Source organism: Gossypium arboreum, chromosome 13 (genome assembly GCF_025698485.1).
Source record: "Gossypium arboreum isolate Shixiya-1 chromosome 13, ASM2569848v2, whole genome shotgun sequence".
Taxonomy (NCBI): Eukaryota; Viridiplantae; Streptophyta; class Magnoliopsida; order Malvales; family Malvaceae; genus Gossypium; species Gossypium arboreum.
Genome location: NC_069082.1, coordinates 26,897,106 through 26,911,653, shown reverse-complemented (window position 1 = coordinate 26,911,653; position 14,548 = coordinate 26,897,106). Strand labels below are relative to the sequence as shown.

General features: G+C 35.1%; 2 protein-coding genes across 2 annotated transcripts; both read left to right on the top strand.

Moving 5' to 3' along the window:
• Nucleotides 1-8,494: 8,494 nt before the first annotated feature.
• On the top strand, nt 8,495-11,520 carry LOC108462623 (galactoside 2-alpha-L-fucosyltransferase-like). The gene is made up of 2 exons (XM_017762548.2): nt 8,495-8,784; nt 9,844-11,520. Exons 1-2 carry the CDS (start codon nt 8,649-8,651, stop codon nt 11,286-11,288), a joined length of 1,581 nt encoding a protein of 526 aa, XP_017618037.2. The 5' UTR covers nt 8,495-8,648; the 3' UTR covers nt 11,289-11,520.
• A 206-nt stretch (nt 11,521-11,726) lies between these two features.
• On the top strand, nt 11,727-13,704 carry LOC108461546 (uncharacterized). Its single transcript, XM_017761414.2, has one exon. The coding sequence runs from the start codon at nt 12,133-12,135 to the stop codon at nt 13,555-13,557; it is 1,425 nt and encodes a 474-aa protein (XP_017616903.1). The 5' UTR covers nt 11,727-12,132; the 3' UTR covers nt 13,558-13,704.
• The last annotated feature ends 844 nt before the right edge of the window (nt 13,705-14,548 follow it).

The following is a 14,548-nucleotide window of genomic DNA, read 5'->3' as shown; positions in this document are numbered from 1 at the left end:
ACACAGTGCTACTCACACAAACTGTCAGGTATTCGTAACATATGCAGGAATACCCAGCCACTGGTAGGATGTACAAGACTAGCACCCGGATCACATAAACACATATACACATGGGTTCCTAGTGACATATCACTCGTATCTTATTCTATTCCTGAGGTTCAACAGGGATTTCTCGCTTGTTGAAACTTTGTCGAATACGTTCAAAGAGTCAATCACACAATTCATACAATATTAAAGCATTTAAAACATAAATATATCATCACATTATTTACATACAAACTTACCTCGGTACAAAAATAGTAGAATTGGACCTAATCGTCAAACACTTTGTTTTCCCCCGATCTAGGTCCGAACATTATTTTTCTTGATCTATAATAACAAATTTAACTCATTTAATACTCACATTATTCAACTTGGCCTAAAAATATATTATGACAAAAATTACGTTTTTGTCTCTAATGTTTCACATTTTTACAATTTAGTCCCTAGGCTCGTAAAATGAAAGTATTCAACTTCTTTAAAACCCAAGCCTAGCCGAACCATTTTCATACTCATATTAGCCCACATTTTCCACTTAATCAAACTTTTACTACTCATTTTATAACTTTTACAAATTAGTCCTTTTTGACATTTTACCGAAAATCACTTAGCAAAAGTTGTTTATCTTACAACTAACATACATTTTCTAACATTAGACATCAAAATACAAGTATGTCTAACATGGGTAAAATTTAGTCCTTGAAATAGCTAAATTAAGTTACAAGGATCTCAAAAACATAAAAATCATTAAAAAGGATACTAGAACGAACTTACAATCCAGCTTGGAAGCTTGACCAAAAACCCTAGCTATAGCTTCTTTAGAATTTCGATAATGTAGAAAGATGATGGACAAAATTTTGGCTTTATTTTGCTTATTAATTCATTTATTAACCAAATGACCAAAATACCCCTAACTTAAAACATAAAAATTCTCTTACTTCATGTCATTTTTGTCCACTGTCTTAACAAATGGTCTAATCACCACCTAAGAACCTCCAATTTACAATCTCATAACAATCTAACACTTTAAGCATGTAGAACCTAAATTTTGCACTTATTGCAATTTAGTCTTTCTAGCTAAATTAAGTGCCCAATCGATAAAATTTTCAAACGAAATTTTCACGAAACAATTTCATAAAACTGTAGACCATAAAATATAATAAAAATAAATCTTTCTACGCCAGATTCGTGGTCCCGAAACCACTGTTCTGACTAGATCCAAAATCGAGCTGTTACACCTATGCCAGTTTCTAAAATGAGTCTCTTCTCTTACTCTAAAAACCAAAACGTCTGTATTCCATTCCCAAGACTCTCTATTATTCAAAGAAAACCTTTAATTTCTTTTAATCGGTTAGGTTTCCCGAAGCTTCCTCCCCCCAGACCTACCCAGTCCTTTTTCGTCATATTCAATCGCCCTTGCCACAGCTTCTGGCGGCCAATCATCTAGGTAAGTTCCCAATTGTCTCCTCAAGCCTTCCTTTGCTAGTGCATGTGCTGCTCCATTTCTAGATTTTGAGATTTTCTTGAACTGACATTTATTAAAACCTTTGCTTATCTTCTTAATGTCTGATAGATATATTCTTAGTACCGATCGATCTTCTTTTTTGTTTTGAGCTCTTTTAATTATGCTAAGAGAGTCCCCTTCAAACTTAATTCACCAAAATCCTCTCTTTTCATTACTGGACAGCCTATCAATAGGCCAATGCTTCTACCACGAAAGGTGAGGCCACACAAGAGTTTGTCCGTATGCGGGTTCCCAAACATATCACCTTTGAGTTTCTACCAATTATACTCAATCCCGATAACTGCCTTTGACTATCAAAAGCTCTGTTAAAGTTGATTTTTATTATATTGTCCTCCGGCAGCCGCCAATGCTCCCCTTCGACTTGCTAACTAGGTAATAATGTATTGGCCCTCTCCCATTCTTGATAAACCATAAACGTAACATGTTTTTAATCCTATTCTTGACACATTTTTGGATGATTTATTATGTAAATTAGTGAATTTAATGCTTCGAATCCTTTAAAATTATGTTTCTATACTTAGGTGAGCATAGGGAAGTGAAAGGAGCAAAAAATAGGCCAAAATAGGACAAAAAGAGCTATCTTCAGGAACCACAAGGCCTGAGCATTGCAACACGGGTTGGGCACACACCTGTGAGAGCCACACGGGCTGAACACACGCCCATGTGCCAGTCCATGTCGAGTTCGCTCCCTGTTTCTCTTTTACGCGAAAAAAGCCAATTTTTATAGATTCTGAGCATTCTAAAGTTTATAAATACATAGTAGAAGAGGATCTAAAGGACACGCAGAGAAGAACGAAGAAATTTCTCAAAGAACACCGTCAGAATCAACTCAGAAGCAGATCTCCTTCAAGATTAAATATCTCCATTCAAATTTCCTTCGAAGTTTTATTGGGTTCCTTATGTCTTGTTGTTATTCTAATTTTGAGATGTTTCCATCCCAGATTATGAACTAAATTCCCTAGATACCTAGGGAGAATTGAAACCTATGATGGATCTTGTTATTTAATTTCTGGTTTACATGATAAATACTTAATTTGTTATTCTCAATTATGTATGCTTATTTGGTGTTTTGATATTTTTAGGATATTGATTCATGTTAAATGTACTTATTTAGTGGAACAAAAGTCTCTGTTTAAGAGTAGATCTAGCATAATTGAGTGGAGTTGCATGAAATCCTAGAAATAAGATGACATAAATCTACTGGATTAGAGTAAAATCTAATAGGGGAATCCATAGATCAAGTTAATGCAACAATAGGGGTTTTAATTAGAAAGAGATTTCAATTAATCAACCTAGATTCAGTTGTTCTTACTCTCGAAAAAGATATTAACATAAATTAGGGATTTCTACGGATCAAGGCATGAGTGAATATATCGTTTCATTTAGATTCAAAATAATAAGTGATGTCTAGATGAATTCCTTCCTGGGTGTTCTCTATCTCATTGGTTTATTTGATTATTTTCTTAATTCATTCTCTGTCGCGTTCTTAGTAATTAGTTTAGTTAATTTTAGATTAAAAACATCCATTTTAATTTATACTCTAAATAATAGAAAAAAAGGTAATTACTAGTACTTTTCGTCATCGTGGATACGATATTCTTGACTCACCATAGCTATACTATTATTTGATAGGTGTGCTTGCCTTTGTCGTAATTTTAGTTAGTTTAGTGACTCATCAATTCCCCTAAATATTTTTGGGTAAATTGTATTGTTTCCCAAGCTGTGTGATGGATTCTTTCGTTTAATGCGCTTTATTCCAACCAAACCAAATAGCCTAGATACAACAAAACAGAATCTTTTTCTGCGCTCATGTGAGTCTGGTAAGCATTTCCTCCATCCATTGTTGGAAGCTTCTATTCTCTCTCTCATCAGTTCTTTGCAAGCCTAACAATCTCCAAATCCCCTGAACCGCAGGACAGTCCCTAAATACATACTTTAAGGACTCTGCTCCATTCCTACATTGGAGATAGAGTCGAATTACTAACCCGTATGAAGTGCAAATTAGAGAAAGTAGGGATGTAATTATGATAGATTTTCCAATTTGTAATTTTTTACTTTCCTTACTTGATCTGTTTTCCAAAGGTTTTTGTAAAAGTTTCTCTTCATAGATTTCGAGGCATCTATAATTTGGTTTAATTCTCCCTGTATTTACCTCCTGTAACCGCTTCTGACTGTATAATCCCATGTCGACTCACCACTCCAAACCTAGCAATCATCTTGCGGATTCCTCGCTAAAGGGATATTTAGAATAGCATCACCTCTACTTCATTAAACACTTTGGTAATTACTTCTGTCCTCTATTGTCTTTCATTCTGGTTAATAAGGTCATCAACTATGATAAAGTTATGATTACGAACTGATTCTTGTATTTTATGATTTTCCAAACTAGACACCCAAGCATCTTACCATATCGAGATATTGTCCCATTTACCAACCCTCTAGATCATCCCATTAAGAAGTACCTTCTTTGCTGTCCAAATACTCCTCCAAGTATATGAAAGGTAATTTCTTACACCTGCTTGTTCAAATTTTTTGTTTGGGAAGTATTTGACTTTTAACGTTCTAGACAACAATGAGTTAGGAAATTCCATTAAATGCCAGCCATGTTTTGCTAAAAGGGCTAAATTGAATTTAGTAAAATCCCTAAACCCCATTCCCCCTTCCTCTTTGCAAATGCAAAGCATCTTCCAACTACACCAATGGATCCTATGTTTTCCTTTCTCTTTTTGCCACTAGTACTTACTAATAATTTGTTCCATCTCAATGCATAAAAAATTTGGCAACAAAAAACATGACATAGCATGGGTGGGAATTGATTGTAAAACACTTTTAATAAAAACTTCTTTACCTCCTTGCAATAATGTTTTCACACACCAATTGTTAATGTGCTCAACTATTTTTTCTTTTAGCCCATGAAAACTTCTTCTCTTTTGTCTTCCAACAATGTTTGACAATCCCAAATATTTTTTCGAATTTGTTAAGCATGTCACCCTCAAAATCTGCATGAATAATTCCTTCATCTGTAATGAGCTGTTTGAACTGAAAAAAGTGCAGATTTATCATAATTAATGCTTTGTCCAAATATAATTTCGTAATGCCCTAGGATTCTTTTTAATTCGTTTGCTCCTCTTTCATTGCTTCCCCAAATAAAATACAGTCATATGTGAACAAAAGATGGTAATCATCGACCCCTCCTACTCACCTTAACCCCTTTACTTCTCCTTTCCCTTATTGATACTCTCATTAGAGTTGATAGTCATTTTCTGCATATTAAAAACAAATAAAGGCTAAGGGGGTCTCTTTGTCAAAGGCCCCTTATAGGCTTAAAACTTATCCTCTTTCTCCGTTTATACATACTGAATATGATATCGAATTAACGCATCTAAAAAAAAAATCCACCCATATTATATGGAAACCCATCTTCAGCATAACATCTCTCACAAAGCCCCATCCCACCCTATCATAAGCCTTGCTCATATAAAGTATTAGAGCAAAAGCCCATTTTTTGCGCATTTTTTTATTTCTCAACATATTCAAAAGCTTATAAGCCAATAGTACATTATCTGTTATCATTCTTCCAAGAATAAAAGCACTTTGTGCTTCATCTATACATTTATCAAGCATCTTACAAAAACGATTTACCACTGTTTTCGAGATAATCTTGTAAATAACTGAACATAAGCTAATGGGTTTAAACTCCTTCAAGTTATTAAGGTGACCAATCTTTGAAATTAAAACAATCAGGGTTAAGTTTATACCTTCTAAATAAACCCTATTATTTAGCGCATTGAGACAAAAATCCCTACTTCTTTGCCAACGATATGCCAAAATTTTTGAAAGAAAAGTGCCAGAAAACCATCTTCTCCAACTGCCTTTGAAGGGGTTACCTCTTTTAACGCAGCTTGGACCTCTTTTATTTTGTAAATCTTTAACAAATTTTGGTTTATCTCCTCCGTTATACATTTGTTCACTATTTCCAAACCTTCCTCCAACATCTCTTCCCCTTTTGTCGTGAACAAGTTAGCAAAATATGTTTTCGCAATTTTAGCCATCTCGTTCGTATCACACGTTATTGTTCCATCTCCTTGTTTAAGTTCCTTTATATGATTGATTCTTCACCTTTCTGAAGCGAATCTATAGAAGAAAGTTGTATTCTGATCGCTATTTTTTAACCAATTTACTCTAACCTTTTATTCTCCAATATAATTATTCTTTGTCTATTTTTATGTTAAGGTCCAACTTTGCTTCATTAAGTCCTCGATCGTCTCATATGTTCTTTTTGATTCAAAAAGTTTCATTACCCTTTCTTTTAAGTTTTGCAATTTGCCTCACTTTTTTCCTTTTTCAGTCTTTTCGACCAAACTTGCAAACCATCACCAAGGTCCTTAAGCCGATTTGGAGCTTCTTTGTCACTCCCAATCTATAGTCGATAAACTTCCCCTTTGCATAACCCTTCTAGCAACCACCATTGTTCAAAGTGAAACCCTTGTGCTCTAGGACTTTGGATGCTAACGCATGCATTCACTAACATTGGAAATGATCTGAAAACGAATGCTCTAGATGCTTGATTTTGTAATAAGGGAAAAGCATCCGCCAATCCATATTTGGCAATAAAACGGTCTAGATGTTCCCTAATATTGTTATTTTCGAAATTTCCCCTCTTTTAAGTAAATGACGCTCCAGTAAACCCTAAATCTTCTAGTTGATAATAACTCAAATTTTCCCTAAATTTTTCCATTCGCCCCTCCTCTCTAATCACCCTACCTTTTTTTTAAAAGAATATAAGATTTCATTAAAGTCTCCACTAACCAACCATGGCAAGCTGCAACCATTCTTTAGGGTTTTTAATAATTCCCAAGTTATCTTTTTAGTTCGCATATCAAGAGACCCACAAAACCCTATAAATCTCGACTTTTCGCCAATATCTTCCTTTTCCACTTCCACATCAATATGGTTAAGTGAGAAACTCCTCAGATTTATTTTAACTCCCTCATTCTATCCTATGCTCAAACCACCCTTTGTACCCTCAGTTGGTACATCAATTCCAATAAGAAAATTGCATTGAAGATGAACTCGTTCTATCCTCTTACCATTCATTTTTGTCTCCATCAAGAAGACCACGTGGGGCCAATTGGTTTTCAGCATATGCTGAAATCATCTTCTAGTCCGAGACTCCCCAATCTTTAGATATTACAAGTTAAAATTTTCATTGCTGCTGGTCAGCCAGCCTCATGGCAGCTGTAGATCTTCTTTGTTGACTTGCTACCTCCTGTTCCCTTGTGCATTCCATTGACTCCACTTTACTCTTCAAATCTGTCGCTCCCCTCAAGACTCTCTGTCTCTTCTTCCCTTCCTTCTCCACCATAGACATATCTTCCATCTCTTGTGCCCTTTGTTCCCCTATTCCTTCATCCCATAGTACCTCTTCTTTTTCGAAACTCTTATTTAATCTCTCTTCGAGATTAAACCCTAAGATAGGGTTAACCTATGACCCTTTCCATGGACATTGGGTTTTCTATTCTCTAACATGTCCCCCCCTTTGTCTATCCCCTGATTTTGTTTTTCTTCCAAAAGGCCCACTTCCATCATCTTCTCTTAGCTATATACTTGGTGTTATCACTACTTTCTTGCCCAAGGCCTTTAAAGAAAGATCCCACCCCAACACAGGCTCTTGTTCCTTAAGTTGCAGCCTCAAAGAACAGAAGCTATCTCCATGACCAAGTCATCCTCATGGGAAACAAAATAAAGTCAATTTTTCATATTGAAATCTAGCGTAAAACTGCTTGCCAACCGATGTAATCAATTTCTTCCTTCTCTTTAACGGGGTCCTCACGTCCAACATAACCCTTATTTTCATATAGTTTTGTTTCCTCTACTAATCTGTTTTGCGTCATATTTGATGAAAATTCTAATAAAATCCCCAAATTGTTTGGCTATAGATTCTGACATTATACCAAGAGCCAAATCATAGATTTGAACCCAGAAGAAAGAATTTATCAATGGAACTTCCAGCAGGTCCTCATTTTTCTGTAATCTATGAAAAACCAGTAGGTGACTATTAAAGGTCTATGAGGCACTATTAATCACCCTATTTATATCCACCTCATGATAAAACTTGAATAAAAATTGCTTCTCCCTAGATTTGAGATTACCACCCCTCTAATTGGATGCCACATATTGGCTAAAGTGTTTCTTATAGCATGAAAATTCACTAAGCTAGTTGTAAAAAAACAGCCCACCATACTGAAAACTTGACTCATCTCTTCTTCCTTTGAATCCTCATCAACTCCCCATGCTGACTCCCTCCATCATCGATACGTAGCCCTACTATGCCATCTTCCATTACTGATTCAGAATTCCTATCCATTATCGCAGTAAAACAAGACTCACAAAAGCATATTTTGCCCAACGTCGTCCTAAATCAAAGTCAAAACATAAAAATCCTATTCTTGGGCAAACTATTAAACATAATAAAATTTCAGAGAAAACTACTAGTACGACAGACAACTAACTCACTCTTTGATAGATTTATAGTATTTTTAAGTAGTATATGAAAATAACAAACTGACATGTCATTACACATATGATAATTTGTAATAGAAAAATTTAATGAATTTAACGACCAATTTTTAATTAAGACTAAAATTTTAAAATTAAAAAAAAATCAAAGTATTAACCATTAAATCTTTAACTTAGACAGATTAATAGTAAAATTTAATAAAATAATAATTCATGCATTGATTTAAGAGTTAAATATGTAAATCAAACGGATTTGAATTCCAACCTAAACGCTTTTATGATTTTAAATTTTAGAAATCATTTCAAATTTAGACGATTTTGTTGATATAACAAAAATAAAAATTGTGAGAGTTGAATATTTTGAATCTAAATAATTTAAGTTTTTATCGGGTAAGTTTTGGTTTTGTGGTTAGAATTTGATAATCACAAAATTATCGCAAATTATTTAATTGACATGTCCAAACAGAGTTGACTGCTAGCCGATCCGCCCCTCCTTGAATAACGGTAATAGAATGGCAGAACGTAAATACAACCACAATCAAAGCCACGTTAATGTTTGGAGGCCATGCGATCCTCCAAGACCTTACTTTTGGCTCTTCCCTTTCTCATCATGCTCACCTTCCTCCTCCGCCACAAGCCCTCCGATCGCTTCACCGACGCTACACCTTTCTTCAACAACCTTATTACGCCCCCTTTACTAGGTACTCACCCTTCTTTTATTTTACATTACTCTGGGCAATTTTGGGGGGACTGGAACCGGTATTTTGCTATGAAAATATAATCAACACCATAATTGATCATATATGAATGACTATTCATAACAAATGTATTTACATGAATATCTGTTTACTTCCGATTTTTCAAATCAGCCATTTCGTTTTTCTTATCGAGGAATAAAAAAAATCTACAAGTTAGATATTAATATGTAATAGCTTATAGAAATTTATTAAATTAAGATATCAAAGTGAAAATTAGGGCTCTAAAAAAAACTGAGCTTGAACTAACCTGCCTCCATTCATGTTTGTTTTTATTAAGCTTCTTTGTGTTTGGTTTTATGTTTCTTAAGAATTTTAAGATTATGTTTGCGTTTGTCATTAGCATTCAAAAGACATGTTCACCAACATAAAAAAATTAAAATTTATTCATGAATAATACTTAAACATATTTATAAATATTACTGATTATAATATAAAATAAAATAAACATTAGTTCATTTCTAGCGGATAAAAGAACATACAAACAATATCAATACTAATTATATAATTAATAATAAACAAGTTTTGAATGAGGTTTAAATGAAAACAAATGAGTTCATTTATGAACATATATCAAGTGAATAACTTTTTATGCTCGGTTTATTTAATAAACGAGTTTTAAAATCTTGTTTATGGTCATTTATCTAACTTGATAAATAAATATAATTATTTATAGACATGTATGTTCGTTTATAACTTAAATGAAAATAAAGCAATATCATGTGTAAATAAATAAATGTTAGCAATGTCATGTACGAGTAATTTAGTTTTAGTTAGGATTAAGGATTTTCAAGAATAAAATTTTTAAAAAATAGGCCTATTAAGTTAAAATTTTTTCAAGTATTTACTTGAACAAGTGTAATAGTTTAAAGAATTTTTTAGTATATTAGTGAATAGATGATGTTACAGAAACAAATAAAATCAATTGGTTGTGATTAGTGAGCGATATTGCAGGAATGTATGGATTTTATTATAGCATGTCTGAATTTAATATCTTTGGTTCAGAAGTTGATGTCCTCCAACATGTTGACATTGCTGAAGACAAACTGCTTGGAGGACTGCTTGCTGATGGGTTCGATGAACAATCATGTTTAAGTCGATACCAGTCGATTTTATATCGCAAAGCTTTACCTTACAAGCCATCTCCATACCTTGTTTCTAAGCTAAGAAAATATGAGGACCTCCATAAACGTTGCGGACCCAACACTCCGTCCTACAATAAAGCAGTGGAACAACTCGAGTCGGGTAGCAATGTCGTCGGCACGACAGACTGTAAATATGTTGTCTGGGTATGGTACAGTGGGTTGGGGAACAGGATTTTGGCTCTGGCTTCAGTGTTTCTCTATGCTCTTTTAACCGAAAGAGTGTTGCTTGTGGACCGAGGGAACGATATGGCCAGTTTGTTCTGCGAGCCATTCCCAGAGAGATCATGGTTTTTGCCCATGAATTTCCCAATTGCTAAAAAGTTCAGTAGCTTTGATCAAAAGTCTGCTGAATCCTATGGGAACTTGCTTAAGAATTACATGATAAAGGCTTCAATGGGATCATTGCCATCATATATGTATCTGCATCTGGCTCATGATTATGATGATCATGATAAGCTTTTCTTTTGTGATGATGATCAAGCTCTTTTAAAAAGGTTCACTTGGTTGGTTGTTAAAACAGACAACTATTTTGTTCCATCTCTCTTTTTGATGCCATCATTTGAGGATGAACTGAAGAAGCTGTTTCCCAACAAGGAAACCATATTTCATCACTTGGGTAGGTATCTTTTTCACCCTTCAAATCATGTGTGGGGAATAATCACAAGGTACTATAAAGCATACTTGGCCAGGGCAGATGAGAGGGTTGGCATCCAGGTAAGGATTTTCGATAAAGGACCTGGCCCGTACCAATACGTGAAGGATCAAATTTCAGCTTGTACTATAGGAGAGAAGTTGTTGCCTGAAGTGGATACTAGACGATTGGCTGTGAATCCGTCAAAAAACCCGACGGTGAAAGCTGTTTTGATGACTTCTCTGGTTTATGGATACTATGAGAACATGAAGAACATTTACTGGGAACACCCTACGGTGACCGGTGATATAATTGGGGTTCATCAGCCAAGTCATGAAGAACAACAGCGGAGTGAAAAGCCCTTGCACAACATGAAGGCATTGGCTGAAATGTATCTGCTTAGTTTAACTGATGTGTTAGTCACAAGTGCATGGTCTACATTCGGGTACGTAGCTCAGGGTCTTGGAGGTTTAAAGCCATGGATCCTTTACAAATCCGAAAATCAAACAACCCCAAATCCACCTTGTCAACGTGCCATGTCAATGGAGCCTTGTTTCCATGCTCCACCATTTTATGACTGCAAAGCTAAGGAAGGTATCGACACAGGTAAAGTTGTTCCACATGTCAGACATTGTGAAGACATTAGTTGGGGTCTTAAAGTGGTAGATAGGTAAACTGAGTTATAGCTCTTACAGGGATTTTTATTTTCCACCCAAATTTCTCTAGAAAATTTTGATAGAACTGCAATATATCTCATTGAACTGTGAAGTTACCTTATTCTGTGCGGTTTTTCTGTAAATAAGCTTGCTTTTTTATTTTTCTGTATAAGATTTGTGAGATTGAGGTTCATCATTGCATATCAGATTCCGTTCCTTTTTTATCATTAGCTATAGTTCTCTGAGACAATGATATTGCTTGTGACTTCTAAACATTTCTTTCATGTTAAGTAGTGCTATATATAGACATTACTTGGCAGATGATAACTTGTTGAACATGTCTTTATTTCCAGTATTGGTTATTGAACATCATCTTTTACTTTTGTAGTTTGAAAACGAAACCGTAGTTATGCTTATACTGGCCGAAAGATTGAAAAAGGGAAAGTAAACCTAAAAGAAAATTTGGCTCAAAACCCAATATGTCTGTTTAGATGAGAGTAAATAATCTCCTCTTTAGATCTTAGATTTTACTGAAAGAACTGAGGCAAACTTTAACTGTTCATGTTCTGAAAGAGAAAAAAGAAGGGGCAAAAGAAAGGCAATGGTCGAAATTCCAAAACCCCAAAACTAGTTTGGGAAGCGACTTTACCTTTGGAAATTAGTTTCTTCTTCACTTATAAAAACAACAAAGACAAGCCCTCCTCTCTTCAATGTGTGTGTTAAGACCAAACACCAAAGCCTTCCCTTTTGTTTTTTTTTTTTTTTTTTGTCTCTATCGAGAGGTAATTCAACGTGTGGTATTGTAATTGGTTGGTAATCCAACAAGGTACAGCTCACCTAATCTTTTTAACAATTCCCCCAGATGGAAGCTGTATCAGCTACAATGAAAGCCATTAACTTCCCTGCAACTTCCACCGTCCCCAGAGCAACTGTTTCTATTACGGTGGCCTCACCATGGTCACAGACCAAAATCAACATGCTTCCCTTTTATGCCCCAAATCCCAACACCAGATTCAGCTCAATTTGTCTCCCTCGCTGTTCTACAAAACCAAACACTGACACTAACAACGAAACTGACCAAAATCCAACTTTTGAACCCAATCCCAGTCTAACCACTGAGAAGCAATCAAGCGCTGTTTCAGATGAGGTAATCCCCTCTTCTTCAATGCCCCCTTCTTCTCTTTCTAGAGGTTTAGTGCTTGATTTGGGTCCTGTTGGTTCTTGGGACTGCAAAGATATTGGTTCACCAGTGGTTAAAAGGTTCCTTAGTGATGAGGAAGAAAGATGGTATATGTGGTACCATGGAGTTTCCACTGATACCCAAGGTTCAGATTCCATAGGGTTAGCAGTTTCAAGCAATGGGGTTCATTGGGAGAGAGGTAAAGGTGCAGTGAAATCAAGTGCAGATGTTGGTTTGGTCATGAGTTGTGGCAATGATTGGTGGGCTTTTGACACACAGAGCATTAGGCCTGGTGAGATAGTCATCATGTCTAGTGCTAAAGTGAGAGCCTCAAGTGCTGTTTATTGGCTTTACTACACTGGCTACAGCAATGAGAAGGTGGATATTTCAGCTGATTCTTTAGGATTCAATGTGCAAAACCCTGAAAATCAAAGTAGCCAAACTGGGGAAGTGTTGAGGTCTTTACCAGGTTTGGCAATCAGTCAAGATGGAAGGCATTGGGCTAGGATTGAAGGGGAGCATTATAGTGGAGCATTGTTTGATGTAGGGTCCGAGGGAGATTGGGATTCATTGTTCATATCATCACCACAAGTTGTTTTCCATGGGAATGGTGATCTAAGAATGTACTATCACTCATTCGACGTGGGAAATGGGGCTTTTTGCATTGGGATGGCAAGGTCAAGAGATGGGATGAAATGGATAAAGCTAGGGAAGATAATGGGAAGTGGGCCAAAGGGATGCTTTGACGAACTTGGAGCAATGAATCCCTATGTAGTTAAGAACAAGAAAGATGGAAACTATGTGATGGCATATGAAGGTGTTGGTGCTGATGGGAGGAGAAGCATTGGACTGGCAGTGTCAGTTGAAGGATTGAAAGATTGGAGAAGGGTTGAAGATGAAGCAGTGCTGAAACTAGCAACAATGGAGGATGGATGGGACAGTAAAGGGATTGGATCACCATGTTTGGTGGAAATGGATGGTGACGTTGATGAATGGAGATTGTATTACAGAGGTATTGGTAATAGTGGCCGATGTGGGATTGGAATGGCTGTTTCTGATGGAAGTGATATTACAAGGTTTAGAAGATGGAAAGGGTTTCAAGTATAAAGTTCAATTTCAGTGCTATGATTTTGGACCATCTTTGTCCTAATTTGTGCTCATTCAAGTTACATCTTTTTTATGTAATGCTATTTCATGTAATAATCTTTATATATTTCCATTTACATATGATGAAACCAATGATATCATCTCAAATTTTGGACTTTTTATTGCTTTTATGTCTAAATCGAGTTTATCCGCTTCTTACAATCAATTAGCTTTAAATATTATTTAATTATTGGTTAAAATATGTTGTCACTCATCGTTGTTCGACAAAATTAAAAAAAAAAATCTTTTTACATTTTCAATTTCAAAATCATACTCTGATCCTGAAAATTGTCAGTAATTGCTGTTAAAATTTGCGACATGGTAAATTAATATATTAGGTTAGAAAATTTTGACAAAAATATTAATAATATTAATAATAGGGTTATGTTTTGAAAAAATGATTGGATTATAATTTTTATTGACAGAATAAAAATATATTTTTAATATTTTAAGTATAATGATTGAACGCATTTTGATAGCGTAAAATAATAGATATCAAATTTAAGACTGCTCTATTAATTCATTAGTTTCACTATTTAGTAGGCCCAACCAGCTTTACCTTCCCATATTTCTTGGCCCATATTCTCTTGCTGGGTTTGGAAGTTTACCTTATGCTTTCTTTTTACGTAAGTTTACCTTATACTTCGTATTTTGTTTTATTATAATATTATTAATAAAATTCTTTATTGAGTTGATGTTACGGGTTAATCGGATACCGAATACTAAATGTAACACCCTAAACCCAACCTAGACGGGAAGACCAAGTTTAGAATGTCATGTTAACTTACCAGAACATAGTCATACTTAAAGTGAGCCTTTCAACCACTGTTAAGTTATGAAAACATTCATTATCTGAAACATAGTTTAATCTTAGAAGTTTGCAATATGAAATCAAATTCAAAAGTTCACACACACATATATAATAAGTCCAATAGATGATCGGGTCCCATGT